At 42.4% G+C, this 23,543-nt stretch overlaps 1 protein-coding gene and 1 non-coding gene across 2 annotated transcripts in view; both read left to right on the top strand.

The window, feature by feature from the left end:
* The window catches only part of ATP8A2 (ATPase phospholipid transporting 8A2), a 498,496-nt gene that overhangs the window by 235,472 nt on the left and 239,481 nt on the right, over window positions 1-23,543 (top strand). Inside the window, exon 24 of the mRNA XM_034663775.1 lies at window positions 21,746-21,929. Coding sequence (XP_034519666.1) covers window positions 21,746-21,929 — 184 coding nt within the window. The remainder of the gene's footprint in view (window positions 1-21,745; window positions 21,930-23,543) is intronic.
* Window positions 9,281-9,385, top strand: LOC117803247. Its single transcript, XR_004626935.1, has one exon. It is a non-coding gene; the product is annotated as a U6 spliceosomal RNA (small nuclear RNA).

Consider the following 23,543-nt stretch of genomic DNA (forward strand, 5'->3'; position numbering starts at 1 on the left):
GAACCTTTGTAAAAATGCCGTTCAGTACCCAAGAGGATTCTCCATTGCAAATATTCTTCAGAAGAGACTTTAAAATCCAGATTGTATAATTTGTACTCCTCATTTTTCCAGCTGAAATTGGCAGGCTTGCTTAATGACATCCTCGGTGAGCTAATGGTAAAAGCCGACTCAAGACTAAAACCCTAAAAACAAACAGAAACTCCCGTGATAACAGGGAAGACTTGTACAGAGCATTCAGGCTGTAGGAATTTGCATACTGACGTAAACTTAACGCAGAATGGATGACAAGACCTGGGCATCTTTCTCGGTTATTTAACCTGGGAAATAAGAAGAGGGTAGGACATAGGCAAATAAAGTAATGAAGCTGTTAAAAGAATTTGAATTTGAACTAGGGCTTTTTTATGGTCCCTTTTATACATGTAAGGATCTCTTCTTTAAGGATAGTATTTGAGGCTACTTTGTATACTACAGGTGCTCAAATATGTGTGAGATTTCCTTATAGTTAGAAAACAGTTAACCCAGGTTGAGTCTATGATGCTTCCCGCTCACTTGTCGGAGATCCTGGTGATCAGGTACTGAAAGGGAACTTTACGAGCACATTCTCTCCCCTGGACGGATGTTATATATGCCTCCATAACAATAGCAGCAAAACGTTTCTTCGCTAGCTGAAAATCTGACCATTGCCGCTGAGGAGTATGCAGAGAGAAGTCCATTTAAGACTGAGCTGTAGAAGGGTACCTGGGTGGCTCAGTCAGTTGAGCGTCTGCCTTTGGCTCAGGTCATGATTGAGTCCCACAGCAGGCTCTGCTCAGTGGGGAGCCTGCTTCTCCCTCTGCCACTCCCTGTGCGTGCCTCTGCTCTCTCTCTCTCTCTGTCAAATAAATAAAATCTTAAAAAAAAAAAAAAAAGACTGAGCTGTCTAAACAGGTCTGAGTGAAAGCCTTTTTTTTTTTTTTTAAACCAGAGTCAAAATCACTGTGGAATAATTCACATGTGTTTCTTAATTCTATACTTCAACCTTGTGGCATCATCTCCAGCTTTTCTTGCCTGTGCTTTCAAAATAGCCCTGTGACCAGAGCTGCTTAGAGAGGATGCGTTTAGTTCCAGCGGGGGGAAAACCCGGAGACCACCAGGGATCGTGTTCAGTCTTGCTACGGTCCTCTACTTCCTCTGCAAGACGAGACCCTTCTTCCTTGTGTTTCCTGATCACAGCCAGGAGCTTTTCAAGTATTTTTGACAAGGGAGGATGTTACCACCTTTGAGAAGACTTAGAATAGCAGGTTTTGTGTTTCTGTACACATACAAGAGATCAGAAATGGGCATCAGTAGAAACTTACATTCACTTCAACTACAACCCATTTATTCTCTCCATCAGTAGTAAAAAGGGATCAGAGCCAGTTAGAGCCAGAGTGTTTGAGTAGGAGAACGTGCCTAGATGTCCATGCTCTTTGGGTTCATATATCTTCGTAAGAGGGAAAGAATTGTGGGAAGGTCAGTAGAAGAGTCAGCTTTCAGGTTTGTATTTCCAAATTTTGTGGTGTTTCCATATAAGAGTTTAAAAACATGAAGGGATTCAATTTTAATTTTTTGACAGAAGTAGTAAAGGGTGTCCTGTCTTCCACATACCAGAGAACCTTTGCCGTACAATCTTTGCCCTGAAGACTGTCTCTGAAGGAGCCCTTATGATATAGTGAGATCTGGGTGAAAACAGAGGAGGCAAGCCCCAAGCATGGAGGGGGAATTCGCCGCAAGGGGTTGTATTCTAAGCAGAGGGAATGCTCTGCAAATAATCTGGCATAGACTGGTATTGAGCGTGTGGGGAGGGAGGTAATATGATACAGTTTGAAGATTTATGCTTATATATTACTATGCCATTTAATCTTAAAATCCTGCAAGGCATGCATCATCATCCCCATTTTATAGATTAGGAAAGAGAAGTAGGGAATAGCCCCCAAATACACCAGTAAATTCATTAAGATAATATTGAATTACCTAAGAAATGTTCCTTGGGGATCTAAAATTAGAAAATTGTGACTTTGCAGCAAGATGACCTTTTTAGCTGGCCTGGTTCAGTTATTTTTCTACAAGTATATAAATTAGTTTTGTTTCTTACAAAGAGATTCATTGGGTTTTAAAAAATTGATTCAGATAATTCAGAAAATCTGAGGGTTAACTACTAACACATTTGTAGTTCATTATGATTTGAGAATCAGTTTGGTTTAAAGTCCAATGAAAAAAATTAAGTAGAGATACATTCGTACTATGTTTTGGCTCTGTTTTCAAAACAGTCTATACAGATGGTATTGAACATTGTGAATGGACTAAATAATGTAAATTAAGAAAATCTCATAGTACGGAAATTATTTTTCGCTGAAAGGAGGTGATGAGATTCTCCCCAGTGCTATTTCATGGAGAAGGTTTTTCAGCAGACTGCTCAGAGTTCCGCCACACAGTTTGGAAGGTTCTGAAGAACTGACCTGATTTTTCTTCTCACCACACATCTGAATTTTCTTAAGTTTTGGAACTTTTTTCTGTTTTCAATGTTATATAAACTCTTCGGTTTGACCATTGAATGAAATGTTATGACATTGAAGGGGAAAAAATCCTATAAGCATTAATCAATGTAAGATATTTGTTGCTTTTTCATTCGACCCCAACCGGCTTTCATCCTGACATACACCATCCTGGAGGCATCGGCTGCTTGTTTAATTGTTTAGTACAGAACGTGGTTTGATCTCTTTCTTGTGCTTTCAGTACTGGTAAATTAATCAAAAGAAGTTACTTCTCTGCTGGGCATTAGCATGGGTTTAGATGTTTCTGCTTCGGGGCCTGTTCATCAACGAAAATGCTTTTAAGCCCCAAATGGAGAGTAAACAGTATCGTTGCGGCCGCTTTGAGGTGAGCCATTACTTGTGACCCGCTTACATTTGGGAAGGGGCCTGTTTGTATTAGCAGCTATTCTGGTTTGGGTTGTAGCATTTTCAGAATGTTTTTCCTCCTCTTTTTATTTTAACGTTTTTAGCATTTGCGAAGAGCCACCCCCACCATCATCACCGCACATACAAAACCATAGGCATTTCTGTCTCGATCTGTGGAAATCAGAATACGGAAACCTAGTTTGGTCCTATGCCAAAATTTCTGTGAAATTTGAAATCTAAAATACACGGAGGAACCGGTGTTTGTCATTAGAGGACAATGGGATGATAACGCCAACTGAGAGAGAAGTTCTAAGAGCAGTTCTTGGGAATAGAGAATTGTAGTTGGGTTATTTGTCTCCATGAGATAGAAGTTGGCACTCTTATTATCATTGGTGCTATTTGTGTCACGCATTGAACTAGGCACCCAGGATACAAAAGAAAACAGTCTTTGCCTTCCAGGAATTAGTTCCTTGAGAAAGACACATAAATGATCATTTCAGGGTGATGAGGTGAGTGTGCTGATTGAGGGATTCACCAGGGGCCTCCAGAACAGAGGAGACTGGCTAGGTTAGGTGGGTGGGGTTGGGGGAGACCTCTCCCAGGGAGACGGTGACATTGAAGCCAGTCTTCAAAATGGAGTAGAAGTTAGCNGGTGGGGGGGGGGGGGGAGATAGGGAGTGGGAGGAACAGATTTGTCAGGAGGAAAAGCAGGGCAGCAGGACCATGGGTGGGTAGGGGATGGGGCATGGGCATTGTCAGGGAGGAAGTGTCAGGAAAGGAGCCTCTTTAGGCACTGGGGTACTCAGGAAACCTCTTTAAAAAAAAGATTTATTGTAATTTAATATAGTGTTCTGAGTTCGGCGAAATAAAGGAGAAATTATGTGTTTGAAATATTAGTTTGCAGCCCAAATATGGAAGAGACTCAGAAACCCAGGAAATAAAACTTAGGCATCCACAGGAAGACAGACAATTCGAGATATAGACATAATGCTCCCCTCAGAGTCCGTTACTATTACATGTTTTTAGTAGCTTTGTTGAGGTCTAATGCAGATACAAAAACAGTGCATACTTAATGTGTACAATTTGCTGTTTGGACGAATGCAAACACCCATGAAACCATCAACGCAGTCAAAGTAATGGACATATACCCACACCTCCTAAAGTGTGACCAGGAAGCCTCTGGAAGCTTAGGCTCATTCCTGGGCGGGGAGGACCCTGAGGAATTCAAGAAAGTGAAGTAGGAAGAGTGGTCTTATGAGTAAGGCAAGGCTACAGCGTAGACAGGAGTGGAGGGCAACAAACCCATGGGGTTTCTGCAGATTTTCTTTAAAAATGAAAAGGAAATTAAGACAGGAAGCTCCAGTCATTATTCAGAAGAATGAATTACTTGAGATAACTGTGATACTGTCTCCTGATCAGTGACATCTAAGTTTACTTTAAAAATAATTATTTGTGTGTAAAGAGCTCCTCCTCGTATAAAATTTCTATTTTGAAAGAGTTGCTCTGGAAAAGCATAGAAGTCCTTTTGGGATTACTTTGGTAGTTAGGTAAAGGAAAGTAGTAACAACGTATCTGTTTTTGAAGCCTGAGGATTTGTTGTTCTGTTTGTGTGGGGTCTAAAATTCTGGACTGTGTCACAGCATACTGGAAAACTGAGAGGCCCGGGTTCATTGTCTACAGCGGTGCTGGTGAGCTCACGGCCAGCACTGCTGTCTTCAGGGTACAAACTCCACATTTTCCTGGTGAAATGGAGCCTACTGTGCTTGTGTGATTTATTGGGGGGGGGGGCTCTTGAGTCTCCTACAACCTTCTCTGTATTTATTTGAAGGGAACTAAGTTAATCGCACACCCTTGGATTATTTTGAATTCGGCCTCATCAGCGGATGTCTAGTGAGCTGAGCCTGTAGGTAAGCGATGGTTGCCAGGAATGGGAGGCATAGAGGCAGAGGGCAAAGAAACACCAGCCTGTTGTTTTGCAGGACTTTTCATTTGCTTTGGTATTTAGAATGCTGAGACGCACCTCCCAAGTCTGTAAATATCCTGCAGTGTAGTGTAACTCAAGGGGCAATGCTCGAGGGTGACGGTGGCCACCAACGATTTTAAAGATGAGTGCAGTTGAGTGAGGTCTCAAAGGGTATTTGATCAGCTTTTGTTTTTAAGAACTTATTTGCTTTTTCATGATAATAGCAGTACCTATATTCGCAGTGAAACACAGAACAAAAAGGAGGGAATAATTTACCTAGATCCGGCTTGTCAGAGGTAACCACTTTCTCCTGCACTTTCATCTCTGCATGTGCACGTGTGTGTCTAAGTACTGCCCGTCCCCAGCCAGACGCCACTGGACGTGCAATCTCTCAGCTTGCTGTCTTCATGCTGCAGTACACCATGGACGTACGCACAGTTCCACAGGGACACACCTCAGACCTACGGCGCTCTTGACGGAGTGGTGCTTACAGATGGCGCCCTCGGGGCTGTCTTAGGCCCAGCACCTCATCTGCTGATCCGGTGACTTTCCTGGCATACATTCATGCAGTTAGCTCGCCTGTTCAGAAGTTATGTATAGTCCTATATGTGCGTTGGTAGTAGATTAAGGTGCTTATCTACCCACACGTCAACGTGTGTATTTTTATTCTATTTAGTTTTTGACAGACTCTGTTCAAGCTGTTCCCTTCTCCTGGACTGTTCTTTGGTTGGTTTGGCCTGCCATCTCCTTCCATTCTCTCAGAACGAGCGCAGAGAAAGACAGCTATCATTTTATTTATTTATTTATTTATTTATTTATTTATTTATTATTTATTTATTGCGGACTCACCACCCTCCACTGTGTCTTTGCTGCTCGCTTGGGATCGGGCAGTCTTCATCTGAAGGGCAGCTGGCTGGCGTGGTGCAGAAATAGGTCTTAGCGCGCTTATTGGAACAGCCAGTAGTGGCCACGGCATGTTCAAGAGCACCGTATGGGCAAAAAAGCAAGTAAATCTGGGAAGTGGCATCACAAACAGACCCGATGATGCACACTGGGACTTGCTGCCTGAGTGATAACGCCCCGGGGCCTGGTCCCTTAGCTGCCTTTGGCTCAACCCACACACATTTAGAAAACCACCTTCAGCTGATTCAGCTGCCCAGCTCAGTTGCTGAGTCATACGAGTGTTGGCCAGACACTCTGGTTGTGTGGTTATTCACTTCCCCAATCCTTTTAATGAATACCGTGCTCTGCCTTTTAGAGCCCTGTGTCACTGTAAATTTGGAGACTCATTCTAGCGGGGAAGAGTGTCCACAAATACTCTCTGAATGCCAGCCACGTGCCAGGTATCGAGGTGAACATTGGGGCATGCTGCAGAACAGCGCATGTGGTGCCAGCCTGCATGGGGGGACCACAGAGGAAAGTTTTCCTCAGCATGGAGGGACGGTCTCTCCATGTCTGGGATGGTGTTTCCCAGCTTCTGTCTTGGAGACATGTTGTCACGAGAACTGGCAGCCCCGCGAGACTCGTGGAATAATGTTCTGGAGTGAAGCATCTCCCTGACTGTGGGAAGGGTCCCCTTTGCCACTGTGCTGCGGGGGTGGGTGTGCATGAGAGAGAGAGAGAGAGAGAAACACCACGTGTGTCAAAACTTAGCCTTCAGAGTTAAAGAAGAGTCTGTTTCCTTAGTTAACAGAGCATCTGGAAGAAATAGAGAATGGCTATTTCCCAATGACCATTTAAGTGTATTAAGCCAGCCTTCATGCATACTTTTCTCTCCTTTATTCACTCAAGGACTTGAAAAAAGAAATTACTCCCCTTGCACTTAGCAGCATGTGTGTCTGACTTGTTCCAAGAGCTGCTAGGCGCACTGCCGATACCATTTGACTCCGTGGAGATTGAGAGCCCCGCCTTATCGCTGTAGCACCTCAAAAGTGTCAGGCTATCGTTACAAATCTAACTTAATTGCCCGACACATTTATGTTGGTTAGCTAGTTTGCTACAGTCTACGTGGCTGGATTATTGAACATATTTTTCTTTGTTTTGTTAATGACCTGAACTTCATTACCTGCCAATAAAGAGTTCCAGAATGTACAAAGAAAGCTGACAAAGAGGATTGGTGGCTTATTAAACTAACTGGCCTGGCGTCTGCTTTACTACTGCTCGGATTATCAGAGAGCAAGTCAAACAGAACGTGCTTATTGCCGTGCTCACTGCCCAGACCCATCAGACCGTTATCTTCCCAGGAAACAATGGCCTTCTATTTGCTTCTTAGGAAAGTTTCAACTCTAAACATTTCAAATGGAATGTGTTCTTTTTTGAGCTTTTACTAATCTGATTTAATGGTATATATTTGTATATATGGAGAGAGAGAGAGCAGGCACCACCGTGCACTACCTTTGTAAAAATCAGCCGAAATTACCTTTTCAATAATGTTGAAAGGTATTTTTCTTTGAGTAAAAATGAATATCTTCAATTTTAAAAGAACTTTACCTCGAGGTTTGGAGCTCACATAGAGCCTCCGGTAAGTAAAGTGTCCCGGAGAATTGTCTGATGTCAAAAAGTAGGCAGAGAGGTCTTAGCTTTAAAATTGGTTCAGATCAAATATAAACAAGTTCAGATTTTAACTTTTTTTATAATATTCAATCATTTCAGAGATAAAGGGCTTTTTAAATTTTATTTTTTACTATAGCAACAGGCCATCTGTGATGGAAGAGAATACATAATTACAGATTTCATTGGGATTTTTAGGCTAACTGAACATGGGCATCTGTTAGAGGGGGTAGTTCTGTGTTTGACTTATTCACTGGTGTTATTTTACATAGTTAAGCTTGTTTGAAATCTGTCTTCTATCAATTTCTGTCCCTTTTCTTTGGGAAGAGTAAAATGGATTATGGACTTCCATTTTATTAATTGTATCCCTATTGGGTTATTTGCTGTTTTGTTTCATTTTGGGAGACAAGAGTAAGAGGAAAAACTATTTCTAGTACACAAATGAGAAAGAATCATGCTTCCGTGTTTGATCATGAGATCATGAGGGTGGCAGTTACACATTTTTTGTGTTTGTAACGTGTCCTAGTGAACAGCTGATGTGATTGTCGGGTATCAGGACAGACTAAAGCTAATTACACAGTTCTAATCATTCAAGAAAAGCGCTGATGTTATTACAATTCCATCTGCAGAGGCAGGCTTTCCCCACTTTAACTCCTAACTTCGCCCAGGCACAAAGCTCCTGAGAGAGGTGTGCTGACCGTTGTTCATTCTTTGTTCCCATTTGCTCACTTCTCCAAACCTCCATGTGCTCCATTCACCTCACAGCATATAGCAGAACTGCTTCTGTTATTTCTGCAACGTGCTCCGTGGAGGGAAACTTGGCAGCTGCCATGGTGTGCCAAGTACTTTGTTGGATGTATGGATAATTAAAAACTGAAGACATAATCTTTACTCTGCAAGAACTCACAGTCTTATTTAAGTGTTTACATACATTCATATTCAGTATGTATGAATATTAGTGTGAATTAGTATGCAATTTAATGGGTTGGTATATAAAGAATTATGTAAAGTTATGCATGAAAACAATCTGATACAGGACTTTAAGGGATTGTGGGACACACTAGCCAAAATTTTCTTCTCTGCTGTTTCTCATCCCACCTCCATCCAGAAACCCTGGAGGGCCCTGAAGCCAGGAACTTAGGGGAGAGTCTTCCTAGCCAGGACTAGCATGGAGTCTGGATGGTGACCTCAATGGATGGGTGATGAGGGGTGGTTGACACTTAATCCAAGAGTCAGGAAGAAGCTAAGAGGTGGGTTTTTCCCCCATCTTTCAAAATGCTTACCCACCTTTCGCGTATATTTGGTCTTCGTGAGGCATGAGGCAGCAGGAACACCTGCAAGTCAAAGGCAAGAACCGAGACTCAGGATCAGGTAACTTTGTGGGTTTCTCAGAGTGCTGGGTACCTATGATCCTTTGCCTGTGCTCTGTCCCCCAGCCTGGCCTGGCCTGGCCCGATTGCTCAGCAGAAGTAGGTGAAGCTTCTCTAATGGGTGTTTGCACAATAGCCAGGAGTGGAGCAGAGTGGTTGAGCAGGCAGACCCTGGGGTGAGACAGCTGTGGTTGGGTCCTGTCTTGGCCGCTTGTTAAGTTCTGTGACCTTGGGCATACTGTGTCAACCACTCTGAGCCTAGTTTTCTCGCCCTTGAGTTGATCAGGATGTCATAACTGATTTCTCGGAGTTGCAGTGAGGATTAAATTAGCCAATGCGTGGAGGGTACTTGCTCCGTCACTGATGAATAAGTAGTGTGTGTTAAATCAGCACTTGCTGCTGCTCCTTTATGATGATGATGATTATAAAATAATAAAATATTATTTTTGCTTCCAACTTTAAAGTATAGGTTTTAAAGCTTGCTGTGGCAGCACATATACTAAAATTGGAAAAAAATACAGGGAAGATTAGCATGGTCCCTGCACAAGGAGGACACACAAATTTGTAAAGCATTCAATTTTTTAAAAAAAAAACAATATTAAGAAACATTAGAAACCCTCATTGTTGGTCACAGAGGCGAGAACACAGAACTGGGGAGGTTGTCTGGATGAGCAGAGGCAAGGATGCCAGATCTGCCCTAACCGTGGATTCCTCTCGTGTGAAGCGTTCCCCACCATCCCGCCTTGCTCATCCGATCACACGTGGTCATCACCTGAGTTCTGTCCTCCCTCCTCCACAGCCTGAACCCTCCACAGCTTGAGCCCAGCTGGAATAGAATGGACTCTCCGGCTGCTGTAAGAGGGCTAGGATTTTCTTAGCAACCCGCAGGATCATAAAGGCTTTTCCCCACGTGTAGGTTAGGATCACCTTGGACCTCGGGTCACAGAATCTGGGTGTGGGCCATAGGATTGGGGGAAAAAAACCCACAAAAAATAAGCTTCATTGGGCACAGTGCGTGCTCCTGTCACCTGTATGTCCCTGGAGCCCAAAGGAAGGCCTGGGATGCACTTTTCACTTTGCCTTTGAAACTGCACTCTAAGTGGGTGATGGGTTATTTTGTGACATTCCTTTAAAAATTGTAACATCAAATTGTATCACTGCTTTAGATTCTATCTATAGTATATATCAATTCAATTTCATGAGATCCTATGTATTTGTGTGTGAGAAATAAAAGAAAAAGAGGGTATTCTCTCTAACTTTGCTTGCTATAACACTGCTTTAGTCTCTCCTAACACACACCCTTAGTTGAGGCTCAGTTTGGTCAATGACTCCCATTCTCAACTGTGAGGTGGGTATAACTGCAAGATTTAAGTATTTCTCACCTTCTGCATTGTATTTCTAGACTTTTACGGGATAAGGAGTAAAATGCATAAAGCTGGGAGCCTCTGCTGATTGTGCTCCTGATACATCCCCTAGACTTCTCAGGTTTCTTGGCTGGAACTTTCTTCATTCTGAACCCCCCTCTGGTTGTAGCCCTAGCGCAAGTAGGCATGTATGTCACTAGCTCTGGTCTTGATCTCCTGGCCAAGCTAAGCATCAGGCTTTCTGCCCTGACAGCAGCGTGATCTTGCTTACCTGTCCACTGCAGCTGCCAGCCAAGGTGAACGGGGCAGGTGCTAGTTGCACTGACCCCGCCTATCAAACCACATAAATGGCAAACTTGATTTTTAGGTGGTGGCCACTGCTTATAGGAGGCAGTAACCTGATAAATGTGGTTGTTGGTGTATTAATTTACTCTGAAAAGTATAGCTACCAGATGGACTTGAAGGTTGAGATTTGGGCCTCTCTGAACAGGCATTGCAATGGATAATACTTTAATCTTTATTTTTCTTTGATCAGAACTGAAATATGATCATTACTCATTTAGTATGATAAGTATATTCTTGAACATGAAATGAAAACAATTAAAGTTAAGAAGGAGGACAAGGAGAGCTGTGTTTGAAGTCCAAAACAATCACTGAAAAATGGATAATTCAAGAGACATTTGCTTGTTACCTATTGTATTTGGTGCTACAGGTTTTAAAGATGAGTAAAAGAAATCCCTAAGACCAGGTAGCTGACAGCCTAATTATGGAGATAGAAATACACAGCCAACTATATTTCAGACCAGGCTTTGTCCAAAGAAGTGCTATTATAATAGTCTTAATCAGTTAGAAGAGCAGGTTACAAATTAAGCTTACAGTAGATTAAGTTGACTACTCTTATACTTAGCTCTTATAATTGATTTCTCCTGTGCGTGCACAGTGTCTTGGGGCTCATGTTCTCTCTTTACACAGACCTTCACATGGTTGGTCACTGTGCCCATGCTCGCCCCTCCCCCACCCAGGCCCTCCTGTCCCATCTGCCTGATGTCTGTTGATCTTTCTCTGTCACTTTCTGGGACTTTAGCAGATGTAAAGAACCAGTAGGAGTCATTTTCATGTTCTGCTTTGGCAATGGTAGAATGCTGCCGCTTCCCCCTCCCAATAGATTTTATTTTTTTATAACAGTTTTAGGTTCACAGCAAAATTGAGTGGAAGGTACAGAGATTTTTACAACTCATGCAGAGCCTCCCCGACTATCAACATACACCCTGCTGACAGTGGTACGTTTGTTACGATCGATGAACCTACACTGACACATCCTTATCAGCCGGGGTCCATGGTTTACATTAGAGTTCACTCTTGGTGTGTATTCTTTGGGTGTGGGCAAATGTAGCTCCAGAAAAGCCTTATCATTTCTTACTATCGACATCAAGAATTTGTGGCGTGTTAAATACAGGCTTTAGGTTTGAGAAGGGGCATATGATTCTTGGAAGAAAGAGCTTTGTCTGACTTCTTCGCATTTCCACCCAACAAATTCCACTCTCAAATTTTCAAATTTGGGAGAGTGGGTGTACATGGTGTTGGTCACTGCCATCCCTGTGGCTCTCTAAGGCTCTGGGTTGCTTGGATCGGGCCTGGGCTGAAGGTCAAGAGGCAGACAGGCTGCCCCACTTTTTCCAGAGTACAGGTAGTTACAGCTCACCTTATTTATTGGATTGGTTATCAGGTGACCTTTGCGACAGGTGAAGGGCAGGTCTAATTAAAATCATTCTATTAAAGCGTCTTGGTCGTCATTTATTTTCAGTGGTGCATGAGCTCATGATCCGTGGTCCTGAAGGAGCCATAAGCTTGCTCTAAAATGTCAAAACTCAAAGCCTTCTCAGGTTTCTTCTCGGTTCTATTTCCTATTCCCACCATCCCCACAGCAGAGGCCAGGCACGCTGTTTTGAAATACTAGTGAAATTTGCAGTGGAGAACAATAAATGTATGTTAACTCCAAGGAAGGCAGACACTCCTGAGAGAGTTTGGGGGGCTTTAATAAAGCATTTCAAGGAAGCAGAGTATCGAATTAATGCTTTTTGTGCTAAAAACATTAAGGTATTTAAATGTGTTATTCTAATCCCTGTTTCAGCCTGGGAACAGAAGGATCTAATATCTTTTATTTAAATCCCAGCCTTCCTAGTCTGGGCCCTTCTTTTCAGCCTAGTACAGGAAGAAACAGACTATAGCTAGTTGACTTCAGTGAATATAAACCCGTATGTAATTCACAACATACGACCTATTAAATTTTTACATCAAATGTGGTTGCCCAGATCTTGATATATTCTGTATCATTTCATGGGAGATGTTAGGTTTTCAGAAGCTAGACTCCTGTAGGAGCGCCCCTTTAATTGTTCTGTTTCCTGGACATGCAATAAAATTGTCATGGACACAAGTACAGATGCATAAATTCTGAACCCCCAAGCAGGGGATACGTATTTCAAAGTGAGCCCTTTCTGGTTGTGGAGTAAGCTGATCTCGGGCAGACAGGGTGTCCTCCCTTTCCCAGAGAGCCCCTCTGAAAGCCTCAGCTGCGCAGGCAGCATTTACGGCCAAAGCACAGGCAGGATCAGGTTATAAGGTTTTTGTTCGGTGAATAAAGAATATCGGGTTCCCTCACAGCTCACAACTGTACGATGGTTGATCGCTTCCTCCCAGGCTGGATAGGAGAGAAATTCTCCCAGGACGGTGACGGCAGTCACCAGTCAAATAGTAATTAAGGTCAGTGATAAATGTAGCACCCCATCCCCAAAGCAGTCTCTAGAGTTTGTTCCCCCCACCCCTTGAGAATTCTTGTTTGTTGAGAAGTTTTTTGGATTTTGAAATCAAGATTTAGGGGCCATATAAGGGTAACTTCGGGTGACTAGTATCTAGTCGTAACATTATCCATATTTAAAGCCTGGACAGTGCGTCTAAGGTGAACGTGTAGGATACTTTGTTTAAGACACTGCCAAGGTTGCTTTTCAAGCTTTGAAACTAAAAGGTAGGAGAATCAAGACCACGTTTTGTGCATTGTGTGTGTGTATGAGTGTGTGTAACACTGAGGTAATCAGTGACCCTTTAACTATAGTATTAAATATTGGAACCTTTTAAACAAGGAAATTATTACTAGCAGTTGTTAGTATATGGTCATAGTGGCCAATTCATACAAATAGTGTTTTTAAAAAGCTCTCGTATTCTCTCTTGCTTTCAGCCTGCCTGGCTGCCCCTCCATTCTCCTCCCTTTATGATAGAGTGTGAAGGAGAGCTCATCTCTTTCTGAAAGCTGAGGTCTCTACTGGAGTGTGGAAAGATTTAAGTTTAGTATTTTTGAAAAAAATGAATTCTTCTACCATGTCGAAAATAATCTTCGTGTTTTTAGGATGCTATGGAAATTTTAAGCTTTCTGCAATTTGAATTTGATATTTGCCCAAATATGTGTTAAATTCCTAAAATGACTGTGGAATTCCACCACCAAGCTACAAAGCAGAATGATGACACAGCTACGTGTTTCCTGCCTGACCTGGCACAGTCAGGCTTGTCACAGTGTAACCGAAGGGAGCCAGCCTTCACACAGGGAATGTCATCAGAACATCCCCAAATAAGCAATGGCATCAGGACATCTGGGCTCTTCAGTTAGTTGCTTAGCAGCTCTGGTGGCATACTGGCCTGTATGTCTCAAGGGTGGCTGGATTGTATCAGGGTTCATAGCTATTTCATGCAGATTTGTATCACCAATAATGAGATCTAGGTCCATCATTTCACTCTGCCAGCAAAGTAAATGCTTATTCTACTAGGCACTGGGTTGAAAAGTTACTAATAGTACAAAGGTATTTAGGTATTCGAGATTATGATAGAAGGTGATTTAAGACTGAAATCACACTGCAAGGAGCAAATACGGGGTGAGGTGTTTAAATGTAAAGACTTTGTTTGGATGATTTGTGTTGCCCGACATCCCTGAGACCATTTGAAAAGACTTGGTAAGCTGGTGTGGGTTAAGCCCTCAAAGTGCTTATGCAAGATGACACTCAGGAGCTAACTGTTGGCTTATTGTGGTCAAAGCATGAGGATCGAAAGAGGCAGGGGACAAAAGCCCAGGCTTATGTGGTAGCCCTTCCCAGGAGAGCCCTATGTGAAGCCAAGGATTGTTGTCTGCTACATGTCATTAAGAGCTATCATAAAAAGCCTATAATAAGCCTATAACATTTTTAAAGATATTAGTAGAAAACAGAATCAAGGCCACTGGTGTATTCAGTGAGGAAGTTTGCAAACAGTGTCCAACCCTAGACCACAGGAATAGTGGGCTCTTTCTAACTCCTTTCTATGGGTGATAAACTTAGATCTCACAGAGGTGCACCATTGTTTTTGTATTGCTTTCATTATCTCCATCTGTGAGTAGAAGTAGTCTTTCAGAATTACACACCAATAGCATGTTCCCATTTATAGGAAAGTTCATGGGGGCACCTGGGTGGCTCAGTTGGTTGAGCATCTGGCTTCAGCTAGGGTCATGATCCCGGGGTCTGGGGATTGAGTCCCACATCGGGCTCCTTGCTCAGCGGGGAGTCTCCTTCTCCTTCTGCCTACCGTTCCTGCTGCTTGTAGTCTCTGTCAAATAAATAAATAAAATATTTAAAAACAAAAGAAAGTTAGTGTATTTTTAAGTAGAATCGTGTTTTTTTCCTATTCTTCATGATTATGATTAGAGATATAATTCATCTTAGAATCATGACTTCGGTAGTCACTGTTTATTGAACATCTGCCATAAAAATGACAGGGTTAGCATTTGGGGTGGGGTGTGAGAGGGAAGGATGGAAAAGGAGGGGAAGGGGAAGGTGAGGGAGAAAAACACATCCCCCATAATGGGTATAATCATTACACTGCATACATTGAGTTAATTGAAAGAGATGTACCTGTTAAATCATTCCAGGATCAGTTCTTGAAACGTTGGTGTCCATGATATTCCCGCTTGTGGTCTGTCATCCTGTCCTCTCTTTTATGAGGCAGCCTTTTTATAAGGTTATGGAAAGAATGGCAACTTCGGTCATATGGCATTTTGTAGGAAACCCCATCTTTTATATTGCCAATCAAATGTGGTTTGAACATTTTAAGGATGGAGAGAAATCCTTGCACAACAGAGCCTCCATAACATCTCAATTTTTGGAGGAAATGCTGCGCTAGGATAGAACCCTTCACTGCCAAAGCAACCAAAGCCAGAGACGCTCATCCCTGAAAGTCTGTGTATGTCGCTCATTTGGCAACTAGGTGCGTGGTGCTACCCTCTCAAACCCATTATCTCATGGATGGTTTTTTCCTCTGTGCTTTTGAGAATGTTTTGCTCCACCCCCAACCCTATGAGGCTGCCTCTTGGTCAGGCACTGAATTTTTGAAGTAAAACCTGAACCACATCTTCAATTACATCTTTGTGAGGCATTGAGACACCATCTCTTATGGCTTCCTCGTGTATAAGATAGCTCTTTTTCTGTGTGTACATTTTTATAATGAAGGGGCACTTAAGTCTGTTTGAGAACCACTCAGTGAGGGAGTTTAAGTTTCACTTCTTTGTGCCTACACATTAGGTAGCCTCAGGTACCTATTGGGTTTGCCCAGACACCCCTTCCTGCGGCCCCCTCTCCCCTGAAGCCTCCCATCTGCCGCGCTGCTCTAGGGACTGTCCCAAGCTGCCAACATGATCTGCTTTTGGAGCTAAGGGCTATGGTGAGATGCACTTAAAGAACTGAGGCATGAGATTAAATTTGAGAGTCATACATTTTGGGTCAGAGCACCAGGATAGAATGTTCCAGAAAGGTTAAACTGTTCAGGAGACCTGGATAACTGGCCCTGCACCAGTGCACTAAATGCATCTAAGGAAAGAATACAGGGGTCAGAATGGGTGTTGGTCAGCCACAGAAGCACTTATTAAACAGATACATAGGGTACTTTAATTGATTTTAGATTTTTAGATCTCTATGCTAAGGTGTTCATTCATCTGCAAACTGAGATTTTTTTTAAGATGTTGCAATTTTCGAAACATTTAGGATTACTGGCTGCTATGAGAAATAAGGTATAATATTTTAATTTTTTTAAGGAAAGAGAATCACTTTCATAAGGATAATTATCTTTAAGTTATCAGGAAAATCAAATTTTTCATTCCTTAAATCATAGTCGTTGGTATCTGCATCATTAAAAAAAGCTTACAAAGTCCTGTAGATCATATTTTTGGTTAGTACTTCCTCTTTCTCAGCCTCTTATGTGAGACACTCAGATTGGAAGACTATTTTAAATGAAATTCCAACCCTATTTTGTACTCACTATTTGGGGGTTAAAAGCAAAGAAGAACCAACATATACAAAGCTTGAAAGAAGGGGATGAGATTCAGTGCTCCTGCTAATTGTTAAATGTCACTTTATGAAAATTTTACATGTGTCTTGTGCTATGGAAATGTAAGCTTAGCTAATTAAAACTTTGAACCAGAGGGATCTTGTGATCTTGTCTGGGTCAGTGCTAACTACATCAGTGCTGTCCATAGACAAGCAGCGTCAGCATCACCTGGGAGCTTGTTAAATGCACACTTCTGAATCAAAACCTATATTTTTACAAGCTCTCTAGGTGATTCTGATACTCACTTAAAATTCGAGACTTATTGATCTAGGCCAGTGGTCTTTAAACTTCCTTTTCTGTCATAAGGACTTTCTATATGGAATAAAGAAGTTTGGGAGTCCAATTAGTAAGAGCATTTAGTGAATCTGGTTAACTAGTAAGTATTGTGGCTCTAGTTGAAGTTCTCTTGGGTGCCACTGGGTGGAGTTTCTTGTGACTCCCCTGGCCCTACTGAGGTCAGTCTACAAATCAGTAATAGAGGTCTACCCCTCTTTGACAGATGAGACCCCTGAGCTCGAGAAGGGAAGGGATTTTAAGTTTTCTCAGATGATATTGCAATTCAGAATTTAGAAATTCATTCTGAGATGAGGGCTTTTGTAGATCAGATAAATTAATGCATGATCATTAATTTTAGAAAAGCAGTTATCAAAGTTCTATTTAACCATTATATTTGAAATAATTTTAAAAAGTAAGTTTTAAAATTTCAGGAACACAGGGCTGCCTAGGTGGCTCAGTTGGTTAAATGTCCAACTCTTGGTTTCAGCTCAGGTCGTGATCTCAGGGTCGTGAGATCGAGCCCCATGTGGGGCTCCCCTCTCAGCATGGAGCCTGCTTAATATTCTCTCTCCCTTTTCCTCTGCTTGCCCCCAAGTTCTCTCTCTCTCTCTCTCTCTCTCTCTCTCAAATAAATAAATCTTTAAAAAATATATCAGGAACACATATCCCATAAAATTTGATACTTCAGGATACTGAATTTTTTTAAGTCTCTAAAGGAAAACTTATTTTTTATTTTAGAATCTATTGTGTTAGCCAAAAAAGTAGGTAGAATATCTCTCCAGTTGATTAAAGATCTTTGATTTTGTGTTTTAATTCATAAGGCACTAAAATAGGTTATAGAACTGTCCCAAGTGCCTAGCTTAGCTCAGTTGTGGTCTGGAATTCTTATTTTATAGGTTGAATGTACTATATGCTGGGAATACTTAAGTGTGGCATGTGACTCCAGGTTACAAATTAAGATTAAAAAAGAGCTGGTTTGTGCTTCATGGCAACTTGGCATACTAAAATAGTATGTATGGCTGAAGCATAATGGTGCCTGTTCAGTTCTGTGGAAATTAGCTGTTTGACATCTGTTTTGAGCCCCTCGTGTGTGCTAGAATTATATTTTCTCAAGGCATCACAGTTGAGGGCATAATAAATCCTTGAAGAGAATTTCATGCTTCTAAAATGCTGGGGTATGACTTGGTTTATATACCCCAGTCAGGTCCTGCCTTTATTCTTGCTTTTTGGGAAAAGGCAGCTGTTGGACTTTCATAGATTTTACTTAAAGTCATCACAATCATGACTTGATTTGCTGGAGATTCAAATCCCAGAGTGGCAAATGTAGAGAGTATATTTGACTTACTACTTGCTTGTTGGTCGGCTTATTGCTAAACCCCTTGACACAAAAGCACCTACTTTAACCTTGAAGAAAACCATGGACTTGTATGGGAGCTTCCCCATGCCACCCCCGTAGCCCTTCCTGCCTCCCCAGCACCATGTTCGTGTGGTTGAGCTTTCTGCCCTGCACGCTCCCCTTTTGCCCTATAGACCTCCTTTGGCTCTACGTCACTTTAGGTCAGCTGATAAAGAGACCAGCATGCCGGATTACTTGGGTGGCATGTGAAATCTCCAGGAGTCACAGCCTCAGGCTACCCAGTGCTGTTTAAATGTCGGTCTGATGTGCTCCCATGATACGTTCGTGGATGCAGAGGAAGAGTTCGAGATTAAGTAGAGGTGAAGTTCTACTTCAGTGAGTGAGTGATTGTACTGGAAGCGTGATTGATGTAACCATGGAGAGAAGGCATCAACGCAGAGGTTCCCAGATCTCTGCATTCACCGTAGCCTAGTGTCTCAGTAATTTCTTTGCAAAGCCCATAAGCCAAGAAAGAACACTGAACAGTTCTAACTGTTAGGAAGGGAAGGTCAGACAATTTAAGAAGTATTTATGTCCTAACAACTTAGCAGGCATTTGAAACACTAACGCACATAGCCAGAAAGAAATCATACTTTCTTTCGTCCTTAAATAACCATAATGACTTGCCAGGGCTATGGTATGTGCACCTGTTGAGCTTTGTACACCTTCTCCAACCTTGGAGAAAGCACGAATGCTGCGTCCCTCATTTCCCATTCCACGTTGCTTTTTCACAAGCTATTTGCTTTTTATCATAGCAGCTGTGAAAACTCAGCTTCCCAAAGATATGTCATAAAAAGGAATGTAGTAGGGCACCTGGGTGGCTCAGTCGGTTAAGCATCTGACTCTTGATTTTGGCTCAGGTCCTGATCCCAGGGTTAAGAAATTGAAGTCTGCGTCAGGTTCCATGCTCAGTGGGGAGTCTGCTTGAGATTCTCTCTCTCCCTCTCCCTCGTGTGTGGGCTCATGTGCGAGCGCTGTCTCTCTCATAAATAAATAAATAAATAAATAAATAAATAAATAAATAAATAAATAAAATCTTTAAAGAAAAAGGAATGTAGCATGATCTAATATTGAAACTGTGAGCTACTTTGAGCTAGTATGTTGTGCTATGTGAGAGATGTTGCTGTATTTTCCTTGAAAATCAATAATTTCCCACTGCAGCACCCCACGATGCTTACAGGGAACCATGGGTTAGATGGTATGCAGTTCTCAGATGTGTCCAATTTTTTTTTCCAGAAATAAAAGTTTTGCAGGTGGGGTAGGAGATAACATTTGTTTCACACTGGCAAGTTAGCATAATGATTTCACATAAATCTATCAACCATCTCATGAGGTGGCTGGTTCTCATTTTCCCATTTTTACTGATGGAAAGACAAGAACTCAGAATTATTTCCTCTTTTTAGGTAGTATAGGGAACAGGAGAAGGTCATGACCAGTTATTTAACTTCGAATCCTACATTGTTTTCTCCATACCATATTTGATCTCTGCTTCTATTGAGCTTAGAGATGAAATGGGAAATCACATTTGTGTAGCAGATGAGAATTGTGAGAGCTGTGTCTGTCAATCAGGAGTTTAATGAGAGAGGAATGTCCAGGTCAGCCCTTGGCTCCAAGTAGCCCTTGCCCAAATGTAGAAGGAAGAGCTACAGCTTATATCCCTGTCCATGAAAATTGCTTACATTTAGGTGCCTGGAGGGTTAGTGATGGACAGAGTAAAGCTTCCAGTGATTTCCTGTTAGTATATATATATATATTACCCTAGGTCTAGTAATCTGCTCCAGGGAGATAGTGATTCTGTTCTGTTCTGCTCAGTTTGTAGCTGTCTGGAAGATCGTACTTGGAAGCTATTTGTAAGTTCTGAAGCATGCCTATTAAATCATGGGTGAGCTAGCAGATACTGAACTTTTGGAGGAAGGATTTGATAAGGTATCTTTCTAGTTCAGCCTTCCTAATATTTGAAAGAAGAGTTATACTTGTTCTAGCCTAACCCAGAGGACAGGATTAGTACTTTGAGTTATGCTCAGCTTATCAACCACAAAAAAGTAATAATTTTTAATGGTTGCAATTGCCCTAGGAGGCAGTAAACTCCCATTATTGAAAATCACTGTGAAAATGATAAAAGAGATAGTAGATCATACAACATTAGCTCCTAAAGGCCTTTCAACCTATAGATTCTGTTTTTCTAACTTGCTAATTTTCATTTCTTTGAGCAAAAGCTCTCAGAGTAACTGTGCTTTAAATTCAACTTGCCATCTCCCCAAACACAGATAGGTCTCTGGGTTGGTAAAATTAAATGTAAGGTAAATTTTAAGTTTTTTGTTGGAAACTGATATTTTGACAGTCAGAGTCCTATGAGAGGTCATAGTTCTACTGAGAAAGTCTTTAAGTGTCTATTCTAGTTTACAAGTACAGTGCGTATGTGGGTGCAGCTAGTATATCTCTGGGAAACCCGGAAAGGCCTTTTACTGTGTGTTTGTGTGTGCACATGCACACATGTGTGGTATGTGGTATGTGTGGTTTATGTGTGCACGTGTGTTTGCCTGTGTGTGTGTGTGTGTGTGTATTTTAGTCATTCAGGCGTTTACCTATAAATTTCCCAAAGCGACTATCAGCTCACCAGTTCAGAATTTAAAATAAATCAGTCCTGATGTACTAGTAGTTTTATCAAGTCATTGTATTGTCTGGTCTTACCCTCTGAACAAAGACTTCATTATAATTAACATTGCTGTGCTTTAGACCCCATAGATTTATATTGGGTCTTCTTCCCAGATGACTTGAGGGCTTATGACAAATAGCTCACATTCTTTGATTCCTTGCAGAAACAACCCCTCTTCAGCAAAGACAGTCTTATCTTCCCCTTTTGGGCTGTGCTTCTGCACAGTTGAGCATTGGTAGACCTTCTGTCCCTGCAACACCCTCCCCCGCTTCTTAAAATCCTTCTGCCTTGGCTGCCGTTCAGACACTGCCTCTATTTCCGAGGGGGGGATGGGGAAGGCTTTCTTCTTCTCTCTCACTCTGGTCCTCTTTCTGCACTTCTCAAGTCCTGCCAATTTTTTTTCCCTTCTGTGAAAGCAGGTTTTACAGAAAATTCCCTTGCCAGCCCTAGGTTGTATGTGATGAACAGCAACGCAAAAATGGGGTCTGTGCTAGTTTTCTGATTTATTCGGAAGACATTCCCTAAGCCCTCTGTAACTAGCTTCCTTGCCTTTATCATGCAGGGGGGCACATGTGCCCCTGAGGCGTTTGCACGTATGGTTCCCACTGGGCAGAGTGATTACAAACAGGCTGTGTTTTAAGTTAGTTTTGACTTGTGTATTTCATCTGTGTAGTTGGCAAATACTTGAAAGCCACAAGCTACTGTTTTCTGAAAGCTTCTTTGCACATGAGCATAAAATGTATGTATTGGATTTGGAAATTGTCCAATAACTGCCCCTTTAATGCAGCTAAATGTAGATTACAGCCGTTTCCTCTGGAAAGACGCATATTGTCATCATTTCTTTCTTCTCTTACAGGGTGTCTCCTCTGCAGAAGTCTGAGATAGTGGATGTGGTTAAGAAGCGGGTAAAGGCCATCACCCTCGCCATTGGGGATGGTGCCAACGACGTTGGAATGATCCAGACAGCTCACGTGGGTGTAGGAATCAGTGGGAATGAAGGCATGCAAGCAACCAACAACTCGGATTATGCCATCGCTCAGGTCAGAGGCATGGTTGATCAGCTGTCTTGTCAGAGGCATCCAATGGGTATGAAGGTCTGATTGATGCTTGACCTTCAGTCCAGCCCTAAGAACTCTGCCACCCCTTTTGAGGTTGTGTCTAGACAAAATCACCAGAGTGTTTGGATTTCTCTGTGGCCTTGATCTTGTGCAGTTTAAAGGCCCTGTGCTGCTGGTTGTTGTGGTGGTTGTGGTGGTTTATGCTAGCTGTGAGGTTGGCCAAGCTTCCTGTCCTCCAGGCAGGGCATCATTCCTGACAGATAGGTCTCTGATCCTACTAATGATAGTCTCTTACTCTCAACTCCCACATCTGCTGCATGGGCTTTTCCTTGTGCCATCCCCTGCTAAAGAATGGCTGTGCTCATTACATCCATTTTCTACCATCCCCATCCCAGAATCTGTCCTCTTTTCAGAAGGTGCTAGAACACTCTCTCCTCAGGCATTTGAGGCCAGAGGAAAGCAGTGGTTTACAACTGCCACCTTCTTGGTAGCCATAACCAGGGTGTTGTAGCCATAACCCACGGTCAGTGGCAAACAGCCTCCTGCTGTTAGGCCAAGTTCAGCCCATTCCTCTCTGGATCAGATGTTGCCTGCAGAGGTTCCTGATGCACTTTGTAGTTCACTGAACAGATGGCCTGAGGATGAAAGAAAGGCTACTCCTCAATGACAGCCAAAAAGTGAAGGAAAATAGCCAACCTCCCAGCCTTAGGTGACATATCTAGATCATTTGGCCTGCTTGATCGTCCAGAAAATCTAGACCTCATAGTGGGCACTGATCATTTCCTCCTGTCAACAGACTGCAGTATGTCATGGTAAAATGCCTGCTTATTTGGTGGTTAGCTAGGTTCCCTCATGTCCTTCCAGGGTTTAGCCATTTGAAGAATGTGTTAACCTTAATCACATGAACAAAGGTAATAATGGCTTTTTATCCCTGCAAGCTGAAATCAGGGGCTGCATATAAACTGTGAAAGAGCTTCCAACAACCCAGGGCTGCAGGCTGGTCCTGTGCAGCTTTGGGGCCTACCTCCCCAGAGCGGGGATCTGCATTAGATCACCTCTCAGATTCCCTCCCAGCTCGTGGTTCCGCAAACACAGGGAGGAATTACAAAATCCTCATGGCTCTGGAACGTACATGAAATCAATCTTGTTTCTCTGTTGATCTCAAATAAATCCTCAAGATAATTGCTAAAGTAGGTAGGTGAAGGAATTCTGATTGTACAGGTGGGAACACTGGGGCTCCTTCACATTGGGTGACCTGCCTCAGGTCCGCGCATCCAAGGTCAGAGAACACTAGACCTGGACGTGACCTTGGGGACCAGCCCTGCACACCTGCCCATTCACTTTCCTGAGTCAACCACTCCAAGGCCTGTGGGACTCCTGCTTCCTGTAGTCTGTCAGCAACTGTAGATGTTATACGCCCCAGCATTATTAAATACTTGAGTTATAGCATCATGTGGCTGGAAGGGATCTTTAGAGGTTTCCTAGGAGTTCCAGGCAAATATTTGTCTGTCTTTTTCTTTAAAATGTCTGGGGAAGGGAGATTCCATGACCTGCTTTATTGAAACTGCATACTAATAGGCTGTGGAATCTGGAGCA

This window comes from Ailuropoda melanoleuca, chromosome 7 (assembly GCF_002007445.2).
Source record: "Ailuropoda melanoleuca isolate Jingjing chromosome 7, ASM200744v2, whole genome shotgun sequence".
NCBI classification, from domain to species: domain Eukaryota; kingdom Metazoa; phylum Chordata; class Mammalia; order Carnivora; family Ursidae; genus Ailuropoda; species Ailuropoda melanoleuca.